At 40.1% G+C, this 23635-nt stretch overlaps 2 protein-coding genes across 3 annotated transcripts in view; one reads left to right on the top strand and one right to left on the bottom strand.

Moving 5' to 3' along the window:
- The first annotated feature begins 4296 nt into the window (after positions 1-4296).
- LOC113661268 (cystathionine beta-synthase-like protein) overlaps positions 4297-23635 on the top strand; it is a 60076-nt gene continuing 40737 nt past the window's right edge. Inside the window, exons 1-7 of one of the 2 annotated variants that reach the window (XM_047815169.1) lie at positions 4297-4433; positions 7827-8065; positions 8325-8431; positions 9240-9374; positions 9994-10073; positions 10390-10594; positions 10763-10854. In XM_047815169.1, coding sequence (XP_047671125.1) covers positions 7875-8065; positions 8325-8431; positions 9240-9374; positions 9994-10073; positions 10390-10594; positions 10763-10854 — 810 coding nt within the window. In that variant the 5' untranslated portion in view covers positions 4297-4433; positions 7827-7874. Of the gene's footprint in view, positions 4434-7761; positions 8066-8324; positions 8432-9239; positions 9375-9993; positions 10074-10389; positions 10595-10762; positions 10855-23635 lie in introns of both variants that reach the window. The other variant, XM_047815168.1, reaches the window with a different exon arrangement.
- LOC113661277 (cystathionine beta-synthase-like protein) lies at positions 12477-20770 on the bottom strand. The gene is made up of 6 exons (XM_047815170.1): positions 20480-20770; positions 20076-20182; positions 18991-19125; positions 18175-18254; positions 17641-17845; positions 12477-12745 (listed from the first exon to the last, which is right to left on the bottom strand). The coding sequence occupies exons 1-6, from the start codon at positions 20668-20670 to the stop codon at positions 12513-12515; spliced, it is 951 nt and encodes a 316-aa protein (XP_047671126.1). The 5' UTR covers positions 20671-20770; the 3' UTR covers positions 12477-12512.

Here is a 23635-nt window from a genome sequence, read left to right as displayed (position 1 = left end):
TTCCTTTCCATGAAGCGTTGCTGCTGAGTTGTCTACATTCTTCCTCCACCTGGTGTGGGTTATCATTCCTCCTGTTTGTTATTGTTCTCAGACACTCAGGCGTCGTGCCCACAGCTTCATGCCCTGTTTGATCTGTGCTGAAGATCTCAACCCACTGCTGTGTTAAAGCCAGCAAGGTGGCTGAAGCCGGATTTAGACTAAAATTAGATTTTTCTTTGAATGTATCCTGATGTACTGCATTTTGGGTTAACATGTCTTTAAATAGAAATCATATAAAATTAAGAAAGATAAGAAAAACAAGAGATAAAAGTACTAAAGAAATAGTAATAATAAATAATAAAAAGAGAGATGTGCACACAATAAACAATATAAAGTACAATAAAATAAATAATGCAAAAAAAAAAAACATTAAGATGTGACCAATGGATGTTATAGTTCAATAAGAATATTGTTATTTATATTGCACTGTATCCTGTACAGTGCAATAGATGGTAAAATGAGATAAAGAGTCTCTGATTAACATATAAACACTAGACAAAACAGAACAACAGACAATCAATCAATCAAAATTGACAAACCACAGTGGTGCAGCTGCATTCTGGATCGATTTGTGTAAGATCTCCACAGATTTGAACAGTTGCACCATGAGATCATCATGACCAGACTGCAGCGATCAAAGGCTCACAAACTCTTTTGAGATCTATGAGCAGTTGAGATAGAGAGAGAGCGAGAGAGAGAGAGAGAGAGAGAGAGAGAGAGAGAGAGAGAGAGAGAGAGAGAGAGCAACAAACAGAACAAATGACCTTCCATATGGATAGGTCGACAGACAGACAGACATAGATAGATAGATAGATAGATAGATAGATAGATAGATAGATAGATAGATAGATAGATAGATAGATAGATAGATGGATGGATGGATGGATGGATGGATGGATGGATGGATGGATGGAAAAGTTGTTTGTTCTCAGGTGACTGTTTGTTCTCAGGTGACTGCTGAAGTTCTCCGTGATTAAACCCTTCATTGCTCCATTGTGATGCCTGCTAGAAGACTGCTCTCTTGTGGTCAGAGGTTTTGTAAGAGGAGCCTAAATTGTACCTAAAAGTATTGGCACCCTGTACCAAGACCTGATCCATTCATGTTCTGATTAGGTTTCTTCTCATCCTCTCTGTTATTAGACTGACTGTCCACTGTTTGCTTTGAGTGATTTCCGAAATCTTCAGGACATAAGAGTTAACTTTTTTTTGTGATCCAGGCAATTTTTTTAAAAACATGAAGCTGCAAAAAACATGTGACCGTCATCTGTGATGCTTCTCAATGAGGTTAATAATGTGGGACTGGTTTCTACTCTTCCTCATTACCCTCCTCATCCTCCTCACATGTTAGCTGCTGTGTTATAATATGGTGTTGTAGGTTGTACTAGTCATTAAAGGATGGAAAATCTAATCTAATCTAATCTAATCTAATTTAATCTATCACTGTAAAGGATTTTGCTCTTATTGCCATGGTGTATAAGCACAAAGAGACCAGACTTTTCTGAAACCTGTCTGTACTTCCCACCTGTCTAGAAATAAACTCTGACTTTTCTTTTTTATTTTAAGACTCTGTTTGCCTCACTGACAAGCTACGATTTGTTTTCTTATGAACATTAAAATAGACAACAAACAAAAGGTTGGAGAGGGCTTTATATCTGTGAGAACAGAAATTCATTACAATTATTTACAATGATAAATTGCTGTGATGTGATAGGAATAAAACACTGTTATAGGAGAATAATCAGCTTCAGCAAGGTACAATATTAAGCCATAATGTTTTGTGGTTATTTACAGATTTTTATGTATAGCTTTTATCAGTTTTGTTTAATTTAATTTTATCAAATTTGTTGCTATGGTGATTCATTTTACAGTAATTGTGTTTAGTTTTCATCAGTTGTGTTTAATTAGCTAAAGCTAAAGATTTTTCTTCTCCTTTATTTTTAATTCTTTCTTCTCTTTTACTTATTATTATTATTATTATTATTATTATTATTATGTTGTTGTTGTTGTTGCTGTTGTTGTTGATGATGATGATGATGATGACTATGATGATGTTCATTTATTGGAAAAAAATATTAGTTAATACAGCATGAAATATATACAATAAAATGTTTGGGTTTTTTTTTAAAATCCCATATACTGAAGTCTAGACATTTTTCAGCTCTTTCAATCTTTTAGTTCCTGTTATCAAAAGAAACTTTCCACTGACCAGCAGATGGTGATTTTGGGCTCCAGCTGCTGATAAACCAACACATTTACACACTTAGAAATAAAGAATCAAGGATGATTCAGAGTCTAAACACGTCATGTAACAACAGTTTGAGTATAAAATCTGAACCTTAACCCTAATCACACCTGTTTAAAAAATCCTAGTAATGTTCCACTTTCTTTAAAATCCTGTTGATTTGTTCTGATCAACTTTACTCCTAACACTGTGTGACCGATTGTGTTTATATTTGTGATTATATTATACAGTACTTTTACTTTGTTAGCAATAGAAATAACAAAATTATTATCAGCTCATTTCTTTTTTATATAAAAGTCTTAAACCTGCTTTTTCTTTTTTCTTTTTTTTCTTTACAGTTTATTTGTAGGGAATGACCCACTCTGTGTGGTACAGTTATAGAATGTGAGTGACTCTTAACACCAAGAAGTTAATAATTTTCCATCTGCAGCAAATTTAGTCCTCTTAAACTACATCCATCTGCTGATGATTATATTTATTCTTATTTATTAAAGAACACATCAGTTTTTTTTAGCTACTTAGTTACTTGTTCCCCCACCAGCTTCTCTTTATTCTCTCTTCTCCAGTTAATAAGACAACATAAATGTAGTGTTACAGAGAAACTGCAAAGAAGCCTAAACTGGAGACTCCTTCCATTCCAGATACATTCCTGATACATCTCCATAAAAATATGAAATATCATCGTTTTAATTAAATTTATTTATTATGTCCAGAACTCAATTATTTTATCAGTCTTATTAAATCAGAAGAAACTGCTGTGAAGTTGTGCACTTAACTGAACTAAGGTTTAACTGAACTGAATGAGTTTGTGAATGAAAGTGTGGTGAAAATGCTCTGGCATTCGTTTTAATTAAGATTCTACATTAACACTGACTTCTTGCACTGAATAACAGTAATTAATGTTGCGTACATTCACTCAGGTATCTTTCACTCATGTGCTTTATCCCTGTCATGGTTACAATCACTCAGGAGTTTATCTCAGGAACACTGAGGATGAGGTGGAAATACAGACTAGAAGGGACTCCAGTCCGCCCAAAGGCACAAAACAAGGTTTTGTTTGTTTGTTTATTTATTTATCCATTCATCTTTAATGGGGATGTGGGAGCCTAGTGGTTAAGGTGTTGGACTACTGATTGGAAGGTCATGAGTTTGAATCCCAGGTCTACCAAGCTGCCACTGCTGTGAGTGAATGTGTGTGTGTGTGTGAGAGAGTCACACAAATAAAGACAATAGGAGACCAGTTACTGATTATTTATATAATAACTCATCTATTTTAACCATGGGCGTAAATTTCATTTAACAGTAGGGGGGGACAATAAATATAAAATTTCTCATGAGCAATTTTTGAAGGGGGACACAAATAATACTCTAATTGTACTTATAATGATTATTATTGTAGCATGGAGATGCGTCATTATGGGTATTTTCAAAGTTTTTATTCAAAGAAAGTAAAACATAAAAATAATCACAACAATAAAAACAAGGAATTAAAAAAGGTTTTAAATTTTCTTTAAAATTAATCAAGACACTTAATAACCATAGAAATTGATTATACAAAAAAATACAGTGACAACACAACAGGTGCAGAGACTCAGGATATGAAAGACAAACCCGGAAGCTCGTAACGTGTCAGTAAACCTAGTGGGTTTTGATTGGCTGAGAGAACAGAGCAGCCGCCTCCGCTGCAGCCAATTAGCGTGTAGGGAAACGACCACGCCGCCTAACGATTGGCCAGTAGATTTAGCTCATTAAACATGTGAGTTGTGGCACTGTGTGTGTGTGTGTGTGTGTGTGTGTGTGTGTGTGTGTGTGTGTGTGTGTGTGTGTGTGTGTGTGTGTGTGTGTGTGTGTGTGTGTGTGTGTGTGTGTGTGTGTGTGTGTGTGTGTGAGTGAGTGAGTGAGTGAGAGAGAGAGAGAGAGACACAGAGTGTGTGTGTGAGTGAATGTGAGAGAGAGAGAATGTGTGTATGTGTGTGTGTGTGAGAGAGAGAGAGAGAGAGAGAGAGAGAGAGTGTGTGTGTGTGTGTGTGTGTGTGTGTGTGTGTGTGTGTGTGTGTGTGTGTGTGTGTGTGTGTGTGTGTGTGTGTGTGTGTAAAGGTTTAAATGCGCTGAAATCGCACTGCACTTCTGCTTCAGCTTATTCCACACTAAGGTAGGTGTCAACACACACACATCTATTAACTAGAGAATTTATAACACAACTCATATTTTATCTGCTTATTTTATGTAGATGTTTTAATGTAAAGAAACCATGGCAACATCCTTCAGCATCACTGAATGTGTAAACCTCTAATAGACTCGTACTCTAATACTACTGCATTATCCCTCTGCTTGGGATACTGTAGGGTATAATATACTGGTCTATTTCAGGGTTTACTTTTTATGCCTTTTATTTGAGAAAAAAATGCAGCCATGATCACGGATATGTGGATTGCATCATCCTGTATGATGTTTATTCACAGTCAGTCCTAATCAGTGAGGATACCAAATAATTCATGATTATAAATAGGTAAATCTACGGGTTATCTGATCTTCTGTTTAATATATTGTGTGTGTTTAACTATACAGAGCAGTTTAATGTAATAGTTAAGTGGGTTTTTATTGTCATTCCTCTATATAGCTTGTATATATTGTAATAAAATGTGGCTTCTCAATGAGATTAAATACACAGGGGAATAAATACACGGGACAATAAATACAAAGGAGAATAAATGCACGGGAGAATAAATACACGAGACGGTAAATACACAGGACAATAAATACAAATGAAAATAATTACAGATGAAAATAAATACACGAGACAATAAATACACAGGAGAATAAATACACAGGACAATAAACTCAGAGAACATGGACTGTAAACTATTGTGTAGTGTAGCAGAAAGTATAGTGGTAATATTTGCCCCAAAAACAAATTTCATAATAGAAAGTGTCTGATGCTGTTAAGTGTGCAGTGGCAGGTGGTGGTGTCATATACAGGGTCAGGTGTTTGACTAACCCAGGTAAATGTAATGAGGCAGCAGGGTCAAGAGTCAAGTCAAGGCAAGTCAGTTGTTGAGTAAATATGGAATACGAATATGAATACCTGAGGCAAGAATGTGTTTGCTGGTGGTGGAAGCAGTCTGTCTACAGTCTGCCAGATAACTAGAGGATAAAGAGTCTGTGAGACGAGTCGAGGGAGAAGAAGTGAAGGAGTAAATGGGGTGAGAGGAGTGAGAGGGGAGGGAGGAGGTCAGGCGGTGGTTATAGGTACCTCGGGATTCGGCCTGGTTCCACCAGACAGTTTTCTAGGGCATTATTGTGATCTCCATTATGGAACATTTCTCCAAGCCCATGACTTTGTGTAGAAAACTGTGTCCGTTCTACCGGTCTGTTTGGCCCTGACTTGGTTCATCATTTGCATTGTGTCAAAGCACAAAGATGATATATTAATATATTTAATATATATTAAAAAAACCCAAAAACTAGCTGTACACCAAACACTGGACACTGATAAAGATGATCTTTTAGTAATGTTAGTGTTTCAAAGTGAATCTAGAGACAGAACAGTTTGATCCGATATTTATTTCACCTTAACATCAATATTAAACTTAAAAAATAACTTTGATGCATGGTTAAATTTCTAATTTCTATGGTGATTCACGAGAATGAACTTATCTGATTGATAAGTTGGGTTATTTTTTTATCAGTTTTTATTGATAAAATAACATTTTAAACACATTCATTGGTTTAATTATGATGATGATGATTTTTTTAAATTGAGTCTAATTAATGTGTAAAAAATATAATAATTATTTAAAGTTTGCCTGGACTTACACTTGAGTCCTTAACACTTGAGTGAACTGAGTGAACAGTTTCTGGTCATGACTAAAGGGCTTGGTTTCTAGTGTCTCTTCCCTTATGTGTGTCTTGCATCAGCCACAAAGCTGCGATCTGCTGTAACAGCATGAATCAGCACATTTACTGCAGATTCTTTTTAAAATGTCTTGACTAAACCCCAGCGTAGGTCAAGGTAAACCGTGCAGCAGTGTGTAAACTTTACTTATACGAATCGGACAAAATTTTGACACGCTGTGTTTATCACGTATGAACTGAAATCTTTGTTAGATAATATGAGCATTTGACATTTATTACTGACCAAAACAAATTAATCTATCATGAAAGGATTCATGGAGGGGGAAGCATTTTAAAATCTTAATGCACAGTAATCTCAGTGAAAACAGTCCAGAACATGAGGCTAAACCCAAATCCATAAACAGTGATCATCAGACAGAAGGTACAAACACAGGAGAAGGAGAAACAGGAACTGTGGTCAAGACTGAAGAAGCAAAAGCAAAAGCTTGGTATCGTCAGCCGCTGAGTGTAAACTGAACACATACTTCACACAGAGCATGAGACATGAATGAAGGGTTTAAATAAATCAGGAAGTAAACTACAAACAGGTGAGATCCATCAAGACACATTAAACAAACAACCAGAGACAGTACGGAGCGGAGCAGAGACCGGACAGGAACCCAAACAAAACCAACGTTACAACGTGAACAGAACAAACGGATAAAACCACAGAGCAAAGTGGAACAGGAGTGGCGTAGGGCCGAGGGGGAAAGTTTTGTGATATCATTAACAGGAACACAAAATGATGAAAAAAAAAAAGTGAAGTACATTCTGCCATTATTTTACACCTGTGTCATTCTGTTAAAGATAAATAATCAACGACCGAGCAGTGAGGACTCTTACAGCACGGACACTTACTGTATGAAAACTTCACCATTTCAAAGATTACACACCTTCATCTGTTTATGTGGAGAATGAGCGGTTACTATAGAAACGATGCCGTAAACCTGCGTCACAGTCACGGCTCCTGTTCTTCAACACCTGGATAATCAGATCTCAGCAAAGCTTAACGGCTAATAAAGATTATTTAAAAATATATTATTTTTAAATTTGAAGTTCTGGAAAAATATCAGAAAGGCCTTAGCCTTGGGGTGTGTATGTGTGTGTGGATTCTGTCTGTCTGTGTGTTGTTTCTGTCTGTGTGTGTTACAGCCAAGGAAGAGAAAACCTTTAAAAAACTGAGAATTTTATTTGTACAATTCGATCTGGTTTGTGTGTTTGTCTGTGTGTCATTTCTGAACTGGTTAATATTTCATCTCAATAATTTTAAACATTACGTAAAACATTGCAGTACTAATGTAAAATTCTTCCATTTACATAAAAGACATTTTAAAAATACTTGAAAACCACTATTTATATTTCATTTGCACATTTCACACTTGCATACAAATTGTCTATATTGTATATGTCATTCTGTTACACTGTGGAGCTTCTGTCACTAAAATAAATTCCTCGCATGTGAAAACATTCCTGGCAATAAAGCTCTTTCTGATTCTGATTCTTATTTATCAATTTGCAGATCCAATTATGCAAGTAAAATTTTCTCAATTTTTAAAGTGTTTCTCTTCTTTCACTGTAACATGCAGGTAACCTGTGACGCACCTCTATCACCTGCCTGGAGTGTTTGTTTTTTTTATTCTCTTCCCACTAGTTTAGTCATGCCCACATCCCTGTTTGCCTCAGAGTCTGCCCTCACGCCATGAACAACATGTCCCTGATAAGCAGAGAGGACAAGCTGAAAGATAAGAACCAAGTGCAGAAAGGAACGGACGAGAAGGAAGAGGAGGAGAACGTCATGGAGAGGAACTGGATCCGTCCAGATTTGCCCAGCAAGTGCAAGTGGCAGCTCGGGTTGACGAAAACGAACTCGCCTCATGTCCACGCAGAACGGTGAGGAACGGTTCGACTTCTTTTCATCACTTCAGATGGTGTATGATGTTATAGTAGGATTCTACATCACAGTGAGTTTTTCCTAAATTCATAAATTCTGGCATCATCGTTTTTTAATTAATCCTAGAGGGTGGGCGAGCATGTGAATGAGTGTACGAGTAAAATGCGAGTGATTGGGTGAGTGAGTGAGTGAACGAGTCGGTGAGTGAGTCAGTGAGATAGTGAACAATGTATATTAAACCAGTCCTTTTTCCTGCAGGATGAAGCCACCCAGCATTCTTCCAAACATCCTGACACACATCGGAAACACGCCGCTGGTTCGCATCAACAAGATTCCCAAAATGTTCGGGGTGAAGTGTGAGATCTGTGAGTATGTGTGCTCTAACACCGAGTTTGTACTTTTACACAAATGTTTCCAAATCACTGAACTGAACGTTCCTCTTCCTGTAACATGCTCAGTACGGCACACAAACATATGAATTACTCATCATTCTCCTAAGCAGCTGTGCAATCCGTAATAGGTCACATGACCATTTCTACTCAAAAAGTCTTTTTTCCTTTTCATTCTGACCTTTTACAAACCAGCAGTTTGGTTTCACTTTGGTGTAACTCTAATCCTACACTTTAGCCTTCACAAGATGTCCTTTCACTGCCACTGAGGACCTCTTTGTGTATTAATCTGACCCTCCATCTCCTGCGGTCACGACTTCTGTCTTCTGCACCGACCTCTGAAATACGAAGCAGATCGAATTGGGGATTAAAAAAAAAAACTTTAATTTTAGTATGTTATTGACTTGTATCCTGAAGGTTTAGGTGAGGACAGCTAAACAGGTCAGACCAGCTGCACAAACTCAAGCTTTATACACATTCAGTGTCATAGAAAAAAGAGCAAACAGGAATCTGTTTTTTCTGTAACATGTTGAGGCATTTCTTTGTCTGATTAGCTTCAAGAAATAGAATGAAGAGCAGCTGGCGAGGGAACAGCTGATTATAGCTGGTATAACATAAGCAAGAACAGAAACTAACTTGCAAATTGGATGTATAAAAACGGATAAAATGTAAATGAGTGCAGAGATGTTTTTTCCTTAAACATCCACTATATTGTTTTTTTTTTTCTTAAATGAAATTCTCTTAATTTGACTGTTTGGATTTAAATTATTGTGTGTATTTGCAGTGGCTAAGTGCGAGTTCTTTAATGCTGGAGGCAGTGTAAAGGATCGCATCGCCATCCGTATGGTGGAAGACGCCGAGCGAGATGGCATCCTCAAACCCGGAGACACCATCATCGAGCCTACTTCTGGAAACACAGGTGTGGCCTGAATAATAGGATGGATAATATTCGTTTAGGGGTGGGGCTCCACCCCTAGTTACAGCTTTGTTTATATCACATCGAGAAATTTCTTCAATTCAGGCACTCAGCGTATCAGTGGGGGTAATGGTAAAGGTGGGTTAAGTGTTTAAGGCTCTGGGTTGTTGAGCAGAGGATCAGGGTTCAAGCCCAAGCACTGACAAGCTGCCACCTTTAGGCCCCTGAGCAAGGCCCTTAACTCTCTCTGCTCCAGGGGTGCTGCAGTAATGTATATGAGACGAGCAAATTCTTTTATTTTGTCAGTTTTTCATGCTGTTTTTTTCCCTTCATTTTCTATTACCGATGTGATGAACATTTTTCACAATGATGATCACAGCGCAATAGCTGCAGTCCTATGAAGTCTGTTTTTATTATTGATTTTTTTGTTGATTTTTTTTTATTGATTATTGATCTTTTCCCTGCCAATGCCACACTTCTATACAGGAAGCAGATTCACAGAGACCAAGATTTTTAAGAGGACACAGAATCAATTGTCTTGAAAACAGGGATCTGAACAGGGATCTGTGTAGGGTAGATACCAATCAAATGTATGTGTGTGTGTGTGTTTGTGTACTCTCAGGTATCGGCCTGGCCCTGGTTGCAGCAGTAAAAGGTTACCGCTGTATAATCGTCATGCCTGAGAAAATGAGCATGGAGAAGGTGATTGTGTCTCATAAACTTAAAAATAAAGCATTGAGCTTTGAAAGAACAGAAAGTTCAAAATCTGACTGAAAAATTGGATCTAGTGTTGAACAAGTGTTATTGCATCATAGAACATATCAGCCTATTAGCTTTCAGTATGCAAATGAAGGACACTGGTTTGTATGAGTAGGGGAGGGGCTTGTGGAGTTTTCTAATGTTAAGAGTCATTATTATCTGGATTTTGATTATTGCTGGTTAAAATGTTGTTGTCTTTGAAATTTAATTAGTTTGAATTGATGTAAAAGATACAAACAGTTCTGTGTTTTTAACACAGGTGGACGTGCTGCACGCTCTCGGGGCCGAGATCGTCCGGACTCCGACCGATGCCCGTTTTGACTCTCCAGAGTCTCACGTGGGCGTGTCCTGGCGCCTGAAGAATGAGATCCCCAACTCCCACATTCTGGATCAGTACCGTAACCCCAGCAACCCGCTGGCTCACTATGACAACACAGCCGAGGAGATCCTAGAGCAGTGCGACGGTAAATCTACATACAGAATATACACACACATCTGGTCTAGAAGGTTGTGTGTGCGTGGGGGTGTTTGGGGTATGTGGTTTTTGGTGTGTGTGTGTGGGGGGGGGCGGTGTTTGGTGTGTGTGTGTGTGTGTGTGAGTGGCATGACATCCTGACTGTGTACATCTGCAGGTAAAATAGACATGCTGGTGGCCGGAGCTGGAACAGGTGGCACCATCACAGGCGTTGCACGCAAGCTGAAGGAAAAATGCCCGAATATCCAGGTATGGCTAAAACAGTGTGAACTGTGAACTCTAAATCAAACTGAAACATCTATATAACTTAATCACATTAAAAAAAAATAAATAAATAAAAGAGAAATTAAATAATTGCATAAGAACAAATAAAATAATCTAAAAAAAGGAATCGAATCAAAATGGCCATATTTGGGCACATGAGTAAGGGTCAGGTGATGATTCTGGAAAATAAGGGGAATTCAGAAAGGCAGGATATGAAGTCATTAAAGGGCGTATGAGGCAATTCAGGGAAATAAGGGGATTTCAGAAGAAACATGTAAATAACTAGGCGGGGCCCCAGAGAACGACTTGAAACATAATGGGAATTTGCTGACAAAGACAGAACTAAAAGAAGGAGGCGCCTAGAAGCGCCAGGGTATATATTGAGGGAACTTTTATGGGGAAGTACGCAGTTCTTTTCGTGGGGCAGTTCAGACGGTGGACCTATTTTTGAGTGCTGCAGCTTTTTCATTCTTTTGATACTTTGAGTTTTTGTTTTATATGTGAATGCTCTTTTTGGGTTTTCATTTGTTCCTTTTTGACTTAGTGATTTGATTTCTTGAGCTCAATGGAATGGATGGCTGATTGTCTACAATAAAGAAGTTTTTGCTCATTCTCATCCAGGTCTGAAGAGTTTTATCATTACTTCATCAATTCTGATTATAGAGTTACTAGAAATTCGTGGTTAAAGTAAATGACAACACAGTTATAGATATAAGTATAAATCACCCTTGTGATATGTCAGCTTGGAGGAGGTTTCTAAGTTCCGACAGTCATGTAGGCGAAAATCATGAAAATAGGGGGCGATCATATAACAGGAACCTAAGAAAATAATCATCTGACTCCTTAGTAAAAATTTTCAAGACTTCCTCCCTTTTCTTACAATCCAATTCTGCAGGGGCAGGAAAGGCAGGCTTCAAATTGCACACATGGACTGTATGCAAGTCCTTTCCATTGTCCTCACGCACAACCCGATAATTTACTGGACAAATGCACCTCGATAAGGCCCAATCCATTTCGCTGCAAACTTAGCTGCAAATTGTTGAGAGGCCTTGTAAAGGGGATGTGCTTTCATCCAAACCCTATCCTTCTTGGAGTATGTCACATTCCTACGACCGGCATCATAAAAACGTTTCTGTTTCTCCTTCGCTCCAGACAAGTTCGTTTTAGCATCTCCTGCAAATCTTTAAGAACCCTGAGACTGGTCTGGTGTGGTTCTAGAACACGCTCAAAAGGTCCTTTCAACCTTCCTTGCAAGAGTAATTCTGCTGGAGAGTATCCAGTACTCTCCTGAACAGCAGAATTGATAGCATACCTCAACTCTGGCAAATAATGATCCCAATGATTATGCTCACCAACCACGTAAGATGATATCATCCCCTTTACTTTCCTATTCACACGTTCTGTGAAGTTGGTTTGGGGGTGGTATGCTGTTGTCAATTTTTGCACCACTCCCCACCTGCTACACAGCTCGTGCAAAATTTCAGAGGTAAATTGAGGGCCCCGTCCGACAACAAAATCATTTTGATTCGATTCTTTTTTTTTAGATGATTCTTTTATTTGCTCTTGAGTAATTATTAAATTCATTAAATCATGAAGAATGAATCAAGAAAGAAAGAATAAAATGAAACAATGTATGAAAGAACTTAAAAGAAAGTACAAAAGCCACAACAATGAACTAAAGAAATAAGGAAATAAAATAGAAATGATAAATGAGATGCTGGAAAGATGAAGAATGTAAAGAAGAAAAGGTGTTTTTTGTTGTGATGGACAGATTCGAGCCATACCTGGATATTCGGGCATTTTTCCTTCAGCTTGCGTGCGATGCCGGTGATGGTGCCACCTGTTCCAGCTCCGGCCACCAGCATGTCTATTTTACCTGCAGATGTACAGTCAGGATGTGATTACACTCACACACACACACACACACACACACACACACACACACACACACACACACACACACACACACACACACACACACACACACCAAACACCACACACACACACACAACAAACAAAACACACACAGACACAGCACACACACGAAACACAACTCCACATACATAACAAACACCAAACCAGTGTTGTATAAAGTATTAGAAAGCAATACTTAAGTAAAAGTACAAGTATCGTACTAGAAAAAGACTTCGGTACAGTAGAAGTGAAAGTTACCTTTGAGAATATTACTCAAGTAAAAGTCTTAAAGTATCTGATATTTACTGTACTTAAGTACCAAAAGTAATTTTCTGATATTTAATGTACTTGAGTATTTGAAGTAAAAGTAAAAAGTAAAATTTCAGTGATTTTCGGAAGGCATAAGAGCAGGGGCGGTTCTAGGGTTTCAACTTTAGGGGTTTTAGCCCTCATTGAGAATTTAAAACAAGAAGAGTTTTATATTATATATTATATGATTACATAGTAAGCCAAAGGTTATGATATTATTAAATGGCAAAAGTGGACACCAAAATTTTATGCATGTTGGATGTATGTGTGCATTCTCTACAAACAGTGTGTCCAATGAATGCAGTCATTAATAAACAAATATTCACAAGACAAAGACCAAATCAATAAATGTTTAAATTTATATTTAGTATTGATATTGCATTAATATTTCGTTTTTGCTATCAACTCTGGTAATAAGAATAGTGACATTTCACTGCTTTTGGTTGATTTTGGTTGCCACCGTTATGGATAAATGCCTCCAGCTCTGACTGCGCGTGCACGCTGTGCATGCCAGTGCTTCTCCGTAGAGCGTGTGGGCGTGCGTAATGCAATGTAGGTATGTATAAGTATTTTTTCTTCGTTACATTACAACACTGCACCAAACACACGTACACACCACACACACCAGCACACACACCAAACACCACACACAGGCAGACACACAGACAGACACACAAAGGCAGACACAACGCACACACAAAAAACAACACCACACACACATTTACATTTACATTTACAGCATTTGGCAGACGCCCTTATCCAGAGCGACGTACATAAGTGCTTAAATCTCTAACACTGAATACATTAATGCTGGTTCACTAGGTTACATACTTTAGATACCAAGAGTTTAAAACATTTGTTCAAAGTTAGAATGAAAAAGTGTCAAAGGTTTTTTTTTTTTTTTTTTTTTTTTTTAAAATGCAAAAGATAAGGAAAGAAGTGCTAGTTGAAGTGCTTCCTGAATAAGTAGGTCTTCAACCGCCGCTTGAAAATAGCCAGTGACTCGGCTGTCCGGACCTCTATGGGAAGTTCATTCCACCACCTTGGTGCCAGTACAGAGAAGAGTCTTGTAGTATACTTGCCTCTTACCCTGAGAGATGGTGGAACCAGTCGAGCAGTGCTGGTAGATCGGAGGTTACGGGGTGCAGTGCGAGGAATGATGAGGGCTTTGAGGTAAGAGGGGGCTGGTCCATTTTTGGCTTTGTAGGCCAGCATCAGTGTTTTGAACCGGATGCGTGCAGCTACCGGAAGCCAGTGGAGGGATCGCAGTAGTGGGGTGGTATGCGAGAACTTTGGCAGGTTGAAAACAAGCCGGGCAGCTGCATTTTGGATCATTTGCAGAGGACGGATTGCGTTCATAGGTAGACCTGCCAGCAGTGCATTGCAGTAATCCAGTCTAGAAATGACAAGAGACTGAACAAGTACCTGGGCAGTCTGTGTGGACAAAAATGGCCGAATCCTTCTAATGTTGTAGAGAAGAAACCGACATGAGCGAGTCACATTTGCAACATGAGAGGAAAAGGACAGTTGATTGTCCATGGTTACCCCAAGGTTGCGAGCTGTGGCTGAGAGGGAGATCAGATCGTTGTGCAAGGATATAGCAAGATCGTGACCTGGGGATGAATCACCTGGGATGAACAGCAGTTCAGTTTTGCTAGGATTGAGCTTTAACTGATGAGCAGTCATCCATGATGAAATTTCTGCCAGACATGCTGAGATCCGGTCAGAAGCTGTGGCATCTGAGGGTGGGAAAGAGAAGATAAGTTGTGTATCATCAGCATAGCAGTGGTAAGAGAACCCATGTGATGAAATAACTTCACCAAGAGAGTGAGTATACAAGGAGAAAAGAAGAGGACCAAGTACTGAGCCCTGTGGGACACCAGTGGAGAGTCTGCGTGGAGCAGAAGTCACTCCCCTCCATGTTACTTGATATGAGCGTCCTTCCAGGTAGGAGGCAAACCATTTCCAAGCTGATCCGCAAATCCCAAGACTCTTGAGGGAGGATAAGAGAGTCTTGTGGTTGACCGTATCAAACGCTGCTGAAAGGTCAAGGAGGATAAGGACGGATGATAGTTTGGCTGATCTAGCAGTATGTAGCTTCTCAGAGACATCCAAAAGGGCTGTCTCTGTAGAGTGAGCTGCTTTAAAGCCAGACTGTTTGGGATCTTGGAGGTTGTTCTGTGAGAGATAGACAGACAGTTGATTATAGACAATGCGTTCAAGAATTTTTGAAAGAAATGAGAGAAGTGATACCGGTCTGTAGTTACTGATGTCTGATGGATCCAGAGCAGGTTTCTTTAGGATGGGAATAACCCTTGCTCTCTTGAAAGTAGTTGGCACCTGACCAGATGCTATGGATCTATTGACGATAGTGGAAATGAAGGGCAAGAGGTCTTGTGAGATGGTCTGGAGCATAGTGGTAGGGAGTGGATCCAATGGGCAGGTGGTAGGATTGCAGGACTGGATGAGTTGTAAAATCTCTTCTGCTGCCACAGTTGAGAAATGTGACAACGAAGGTGTAGGGGAATCCATACTCTGAGATGTAAGTGCAGTCGGGGCTGAAGTGAAGGTCCGGCAGATTTCCTCGATCTTCTCCTGGTAGAAAGAAGCAAAGTCTTCTGCAGTCAGGGAGGATGAGGAAGGTGGAGCCGGGGGGTTGAGCAGAGAAGAGATGATGTTGTGGAATTTCCGAGGGTCATGTGAGGAAGCTTCAAGCTTTTCCTTGTAGAAGGAAGTCTTGGCAGAAGTCACATCTGAGGAGAACTTGACAAGAAGTGTTCTGTAAAAATCAAGATCTGCATCAAGTTGTGATTTCTTCCACTTTCTCTCTGATGATCTTAGCTCTCTTCGATTGTTGCGCAGCACATCTGAAAGCCAAGGAGCAGAAGAAGAAGTTTTCTTGGGTTTAGTGAACATAGGGCAGAGGGAGTCCATAGTTGAGGAAAGAGATGAGAGGAAAGTATCTGTGGCTGAGTCTAAGGGTAGTGAGGAAAAAGACTTAGCATCAGGAAGGGAAGAAAGAGTGCAGGAAGCTACAGATGAAGGTGAGACAGAGTGAAGGTTGCGGCGAGTAAGAGCAAGGGGGTGAGAGGTAGTTTTAGGTAAGATAGGTAGAGTGATGGTGAAGGATACCAGGTGATGATCAGAGACGTGGAGTGGGGTAGCAGTCATATCTGTAGCTGGAGAAGGACGGGTGAAAACCAGGTCCAGGACATTGCCTCCTTTGTGTGTGGGGATGTAGCTGTTGAGTGTGAGGGAGAAAGAGTCGAGAAGAGACAGGAGGGAAGAAGAATGTAGCTTGTCAGAGGGGAGGTTGAAGTCACCAAGCACTGTCAGGGGGGAGCTATCGGAAGGGAAAGCACTAAGCAGTGAGTCCATTTCTTCCAGGAAGTTTCCTAGGGGACCAGGAGGGCGGTAGACAACAATGATAACAAGGCTGATAGGAGAGGTAACTGAAATGGCATGAAATTCAAAAGAAGAGATGGTTAAATTAGAGAAGAGTAGAGGTTTAAAGCACCATTTCTTTGACAACAATAAACCTGTACCACCACCCCTGCCTGTTTCTCGTGGTGAGTGAGAGAAAGCATAGGCAGAGGATAAGCAGCTGGTGGAGCCGTGTTCTGTGGGGATATCCAGGTTTCTGTTAGAGCAAGAAAATCAAAGGAGTAATGGGAAGTTAAAGCAGAGATAAAATCAGCTTTCTTTACCGCAGACTGACAATTCCAGAGCCCACCTACCACTACTGTTTGAGACTTACACAACAGAGGAGGGTAGATGAGGTTATTGGGATTGTGACCTCTGCTTTGTGGATGAGAGTGTCTGCGAGAGTAGGCCTTGAGTACAGAGATGGGTTTAAGGCACATATTTGTAGTCTAGTACTAGACACTAATGTGAGAGAGAGAACCTTCAATTTAAATAGGTAAGCCCTGCCCCCAATTCACACCTTAAGGGAGACTGAAACTACTCCTGATTAATTAGCTGAGAGAACAACAAAAACCAACACTATAAAAATCAACAATGCTATAGAATATAACACGATTCAAATCACACTACTCTAGAACAAAGTGAGTTAAGCAGATAGTATACAAAAGACAGGAACCTACTTTACCAGAAGACAATATAATCAAATGTAGAGAGTTAAAGCACACTGAAGAGTAGGCTGGTTCACCTTCAATTTAAATAGGTAAGCCCTGCCCCCAATTCACACCTTAAGGGAGACTGAAACTACTCCTGATTAATCAGCTGAGAGAACAACAAAAACCAACACTATAAAAATCAACAATGCTATAGAATATAACACGATTCAAATCACACTACTCTAGAACAAAGTGAGTTAAGCAGATAGTATACAAAAGACAGGAACCTACTTTACCAGAAGACAATATAATCAAATGTAGAGAGTTAAAGCACACCAAACAACAAACACACCAAACACCACACACATACCACACACAGACAGACACACAGACAGACAGACACACACAAGCAGACACACCAAACACCACACACCTTCTAGACCAGATGTGTACATTTTGTATGTAAATTTACCATCGCACTGCTCTAGGATCTCTTCGGCCGTGTTGTCATAGTGAGCCAGAGGGTTGCTGGGGTTACGGTACTGATTTAAAATGTGGGAGTTGGGGATCTCATTCTTCAGGTGCCAGGACACGCCCATGTGAGACTCTGGAGAGTCAAAACGAGCATCGGTCGGAGTCCGGATGATATTGGCCCCGAGACCGTGCAGCACGTGCACCTGAGTTAAAAACACAGAAACACAGAGTTGTTTACAATTTTTACATCAATTCACACTAATTACATTTCAAAGACCACAACATTTTAACCAGCAATAATAAAAATCCAAATAATGATGACTCTTAACATTAGAAAACTCCACAAGCCCCTCCCCTACTCATACAAACCAGTGTTCTTCATTTGCATACTGAAAGCTAATAGGCTGATATGTTCTATGATGTAATAACACTTGTTCAACACTAGATCCAATTTTTTCAGTCAGATTTTGAGCTTTCTTTTCCTTCGAGCTCCAAAACATGTTTTATTTTTAAGTTTATGAGACACAATCACCTTCTCCATGCTCATTTTCTCATGCATGACGATTATACAGCGATAACCTTTTACTGCTGCAACCAGGGCCAGGCCGATACCTGAGAGCACACACACACACACACACACACACACACACACACACACACACACACACACACACACACACACACACACACTCATTTGATTTATTTGATTGGCATCTACCCTACACAGATCCCTGTTCAGATCCTTGTTTTCAAGACAACGGATTCTGAGTTCTCTTGAAAATCTTGGTATCTGTGAATCAACTTCCTGTATAGAAGTGTGGTATTGGCAGAGAAAGACCTGTTTAGAGCGATCAATAATAAAAGCAGACTTTACAGGACTGCAGCTATTGTGCTATGATCATCATTGTGAAAAACGTTCATCACATTTGCCGGTTTTTGTCGATAATAGAAAAAGAAGAAGAAAAAAAAAAACACTATGAAAAACTGACAAAATAAAAGAATTTGCCTGTCTCATATACATTACTGCAGAGTCAAATTCCTTCTTCACATAACCAAATATTTTTTGGAGGTTGGGGTCTGAGCAAAAAAGTATGGAGCAATGCCCCTGGAGCAAGGAGGGTTAAGTGCCTTGCTCAGGGGTCTAAAGGTGGCAGCTTATCAGTGCTTGGGCTTGAACCCTGATCCTCTGCTCAACAACCCAGAGCCTTAATCACTTAAGCCACCTCTTCCCCCATTGATACTGAGTGTCTGAATTGAAGAAATTTCTCCATGTGATATAAACAAAACTGTTATTATGGGTGGAGCTCCACCCCTAAACATATACATAATCCTATTATTCAGGCCACACCTGTGTTTCCAGAAGTAGGCTCGATGATGGTGTCTCCGGGTTTGAGGATGCCGTCTCTCTCAGCATCCTCCACCATACGGATGGCAATGCGATCTTTCACACTGCCTCCAGCATTAAAGAACTCGCACTTAGCCACTGCAAATACACACAATAATTTAAGCCCAAACAGTCCAATTAATGCTTTCATTTAAGAAAAAAACTATATAATGGATGTTTAAAGAAAATAAATCTCTGCACTCATTTACCTTTTATCTGTTGTTAGTTACAGTTAATGTTATACATCCAATTTGCAAGTTAGTTTCTGTTCTCGCTTACGTTAAACCAGCTATAATCAGCTGTTCCCTCACCAGCTGCTCTTCATTCTATTTCCTGAAGCTAATCAGACAAGAAATGCCTCACCATGTTACAGAAAAACCAGATTCCTGTTCGCTCTTTATTCTATAACACTGAATATATATAACACTTGAGTTTGTACAGCCGGTCTGACCTGTATAACTGGTATTGCTAATACACGGCTATATACACGGCTGCTAATACAAGTCAATAACATACTAAAGTTAAAGCACCACATAAAGGATCACAGTCACTTTAAACACAGTAATGAACCTGGGGATGTTTTTTTTAAAGCCCCACTTCGATCAACCTCTCTCCTGACAGTTTTGGATTCCTGTGAACACACACTCGGGCCAATTCTGCTTCGTACTGTATTTCAGAGGTCGGTGCAGAAGACAGAGAAGTCGTGACCGCAGGAGATGGAGTGTCAGATTAATACACAAAGAGGTCTTCAGTGGCAGTGAAAGGACATCTTGTGAAGTCCAAAGTGTAGGATTAGAGTTACACCACAGTGAAGCATCAGATCCAAACTGCTGGTTTGTAAAAGGTCAGAATGAAAAGGAAAAAAGACTTTTTGAGTAGAAATGGTCATGTGACCCATTACAGATTGCACAGCTGCTTAGGAGAATGATTAGTAATTCATGTGTTTGTGTGCCATACTGAGCATGTAACAGGAAGAGGAACGTTCAGTTCAGTAATTTGGAAACATTTGTGTAAAAGTACAAACTCGGTGTTAGAGCACACATACTCACAGATCTCACACTTCACCTCGAACATTTTGGGAATCTTGTTGATGCGAACCAGCGGCGTGTTTCCGATGTGCGTCAGGATGTTTGGAAGAATGCTGGGTGGCTTCATCCTGCAGGAAAAGGGACTGGTTTAATATACATTGTTCACTCTCTCACTTTCTCACTGACTCACTCACCGACTCGTTCACTCACTCACTCACTCGCTCACTCACTCACTCACTCACTCACCCAATCACACACCTATTTACTTGTACGCTCATTCACACACTCGCCCACCCTCTAGGTTTAAATAAAAAACAATGATGTCATCAAATGAGGACAGTGATGATGAAACTCACTGTGATGCAGGATCCTACTATAATATCATACACCAAGTGATAAAAAGAAGTCATGGAACTGTTCCTCACCGTTCTGCGTGGACATGAGGCGAGTTCGTTTTCGGCCCTCCGAGCTGCCACGTGCACTTGCTGGTCAGATCTGGACGGATCCAGTTCCTCTCCATGACCTTCTCTTCCTCTTTCTTCTCCTCCATTCCTTTCTGCACTTGGTTCTTATCTTTCAGCTTGTGGTCTCCGCTCAACAGAGACGTTTTGTTCATGGCGTGAGAGCAGATTGACTCTGAGGCAAACAGGCCTGTGGGCTTGACTAAACTAGTTGGAAGAGAATTAAAAAAAAAACACCCCAGGCAGGTGACAGAGGTGTGTCACAGGTTACATGCATGTTACAGTCAAAGAAGAGAAACACTTTAAAAACTGAGGCAATTTTCTAATGCAAATGAGATCCAATTTTGCAAAGCAAATTATATCTATAAAAGTTTTTAAAGTGTTTCTCTTCCTTGGTTGTAACAGACACACACACACACACACACACACACACACACACACACACAGAGTCTGCGCTGCTGAGGTCTGATTAGCCAGGTGTTGAAGAACAGGAGCCATGACTGTAATGCAGGTTTACGGCACTCGGGGAAAGTTTTCTGCAAGCTTTTTTGGCTGTCTTTTTGCCAGAAGATTTGGAGGGTCAAGTACGAAATCGGGTATAAGGGGCAAATGAAAGTGTTCGTGACTTTACTTTTTCATTTCAAGCTTTGTTTAAGCGTTGGAAACAGGAAGCTACTGAGGATGAAGTTTTAAAAACCCTTTTAAAAGGTATGAACCCGTGTTTTGCTAGTCAGCTTCGAGGCCATGCACAGACAGTTGAGGAACTGGCGAGGCTGGGAACTCAAACAGAAAGAGATTATGATCATCAGAGAAAGTATAATCAGCTTCAATTGTCCAAAAGCACTACATTTGGCCAGAATTCACAGGCTAGAAAAAATAAAAGAGGTAGACACAAAAGCTATCTTTCCTGCAGAGCAACAAAACCCAAGTTTGTTGTGTTGGAGGTGTCATGAAAATCATTCTCCAGGTACCTAATTTCAAGGATTCTTTGAGTGGAAAACACTCTGGATGGCACGCACAGGGTTTTAAAGAACCCCAGAGTCGTAGTCAACGAGTTGTAGTATCTGCGTATTATACTCAACGACTTGTAAAGAAAGATCCAACTAGTAGCAGACAGGACAAAAGAGTTGGCCCTATAGTTCTTAAACAGATAGTAGTTCCTTTAACTGTGAGGAATTGCACTGGGAAAAAGTGCTTGTAGATACAGGGGCCACCTACACACTATTGCATTTTGATTTATGGAACAAGGTGATAGGACTTAATTAACAACTTAATGCATGGCATGAAGGACCACTTTATCTGGCTAATGGTGATGCTAATGGTTCCTCTTGGACGGAAAATGCTTGATTTTTATTTGCATGATTTGGTAGTCCGTCCAGCTCAGAAACTTGTCTATTCGGTGATGCTGAGGTTAGATTCCGTAGCATTGACTGGTTTGCAGCTTAATATTAAAGATCAGTTGTACAGTTTCTCAGGGGACCTGGAAAATCGTGTCTTTCCCTTTCAGCCACCAATTACCTCAGTGGATTCCTGGAGGTCTTGTAAACCACCTGTGGATTGTAAGCCTACTGCTTCTGTTTATTCCTCTGTTCTTCCTGTCCCGTTTGAATGGGCAGTGAGTGAGCATATGGAGAATAGTGTGCAGGAAAAAACTGGTGCTGAACTTGTCGTGCTAGTGCAAAGCAAGGTCAATGAGAGTAATTTACCAGACAAAGAGTCTCATGGTTTTTTTTACTCTTGTATGATCATCCTGAAGTATGTACTACTACTCTTGGTAGAACTCAATTGGTTCATCAAAGATTGCTGTCCGTACAGAAGTGGTTGTTGCGCAAAAGCCCTATAGGTTACCAGTACATAAAAAGGAAGTAGTTAAGGAACAAATTGACGATATGCTTTCACAAAACATTATTCAGCCATCTCATTCTCCTTGGGCATCTCCTATTGAGAGTGAAAGTGATGCATTCCCTCTCCCTACTGTGAGTGAAATTCTGAAGTCTCTTGCCAGAGCCAGTGTGTTTAGGACCCTTGATCTTAACCATGGGTACTGGTACAAGACAGTATAGCTAAGACTGACGTTGTGTGCCCTTTTGGGTTTGTATGAATTTAAAGTTTTACCTTTTGGGTTAAAGAATGCCCCACCCCACCCACATTTCAAAGGCTCATGAATAGGGTGTTGGCTGAATGTTTAGGACAGTGTTGTTTGGTTTATCTAGATGACATAGTTGTTTATTCGTCAAATTTCAGTCAGCATATACAATTGATTTTTACAATTGATCTTGATTTTTACAGAACACTTCTTGTCAAGTTCTCCTCAGATGTGACTTCTGCCAAGACTTCCTTCTACAAGGAAAAGCTTGAAGCTTCCTCACATGACCCTCGGAAATTCCACAACATCATCTCTTCTCTGCTCAACCCCCCGGCTCCACCTTCTTCATCCTCCCTGACTGCAGAAGACTTTGCTTCTTTCTACCAGGAGAAGATTGAGGAAATCTCAGAGTATGGATTCCACACACCTTCGTTGTCACATTTCTCAACTGTGGCAGCAGAAGAGATTTTACAACTCATCCAGTCCTGCAATCCTACCACCTGCCCATTGGATCCACTCCCTACCACTATGCTCCAGACCATCTCACAAGACCTCTTGCCCTTCATTTCCACTATCGTCAATAGATCCATAGCATCTGGTCAGGTACCAACTACCTTCAAGAGAGCAAGGGTTATTCCCATCCTAAAGAAACCTGCTCTGGATCCATCAGACATCAGTAACTACAGACCGGTATCACTTCTCTCATTTCTTTCAAAAATTCTTGAACGCATTGTCTATAATCAACTGTCTGTCTATCTCTCACAGAACAACCTCCAAGATCCCAAACCGTCTGGCTTTAAAGCAGCTCACTCTACAGAGACAGCCCTTTTGGATGTCTCTGAGAAGCTACATACTGCTAGATCAGCCAAACTATCATCCGTCCTTATCCTCCTTGACCTTTCAGCAGCGTTTGATACGGTCAACCACAAGACTCTCTTATCCTCCCTCAAGAGTCTTGGGATTTGCGGATCAGCTTGGGAATGGTTTGCCTCCTACCTGGAAGGACGCTCATATCAGGTAACATGGAGGGGAGT

This window comes from Tachysurus fulvidraco, chromosome 6, assembly GCF_022655615.1.
Source record: "Tachysurus fulvidraco isolate hzauxx_2018 chromosome 6, HZAU_PFXX_2.0, whole genome shotgun sequence".
In the NCBI taxonomy this organism is placed as follows: Eukaryota; Metazoa; Chordata; class Actinopteri; order Siluriformes; family Bagridae; genus Tachysurus; species Tachysurus fulvidraco.
Note: the sequence above shows the minus strand (reverse complement) of the source record. Positions and strands in the feature narration are given on the sequence as shown.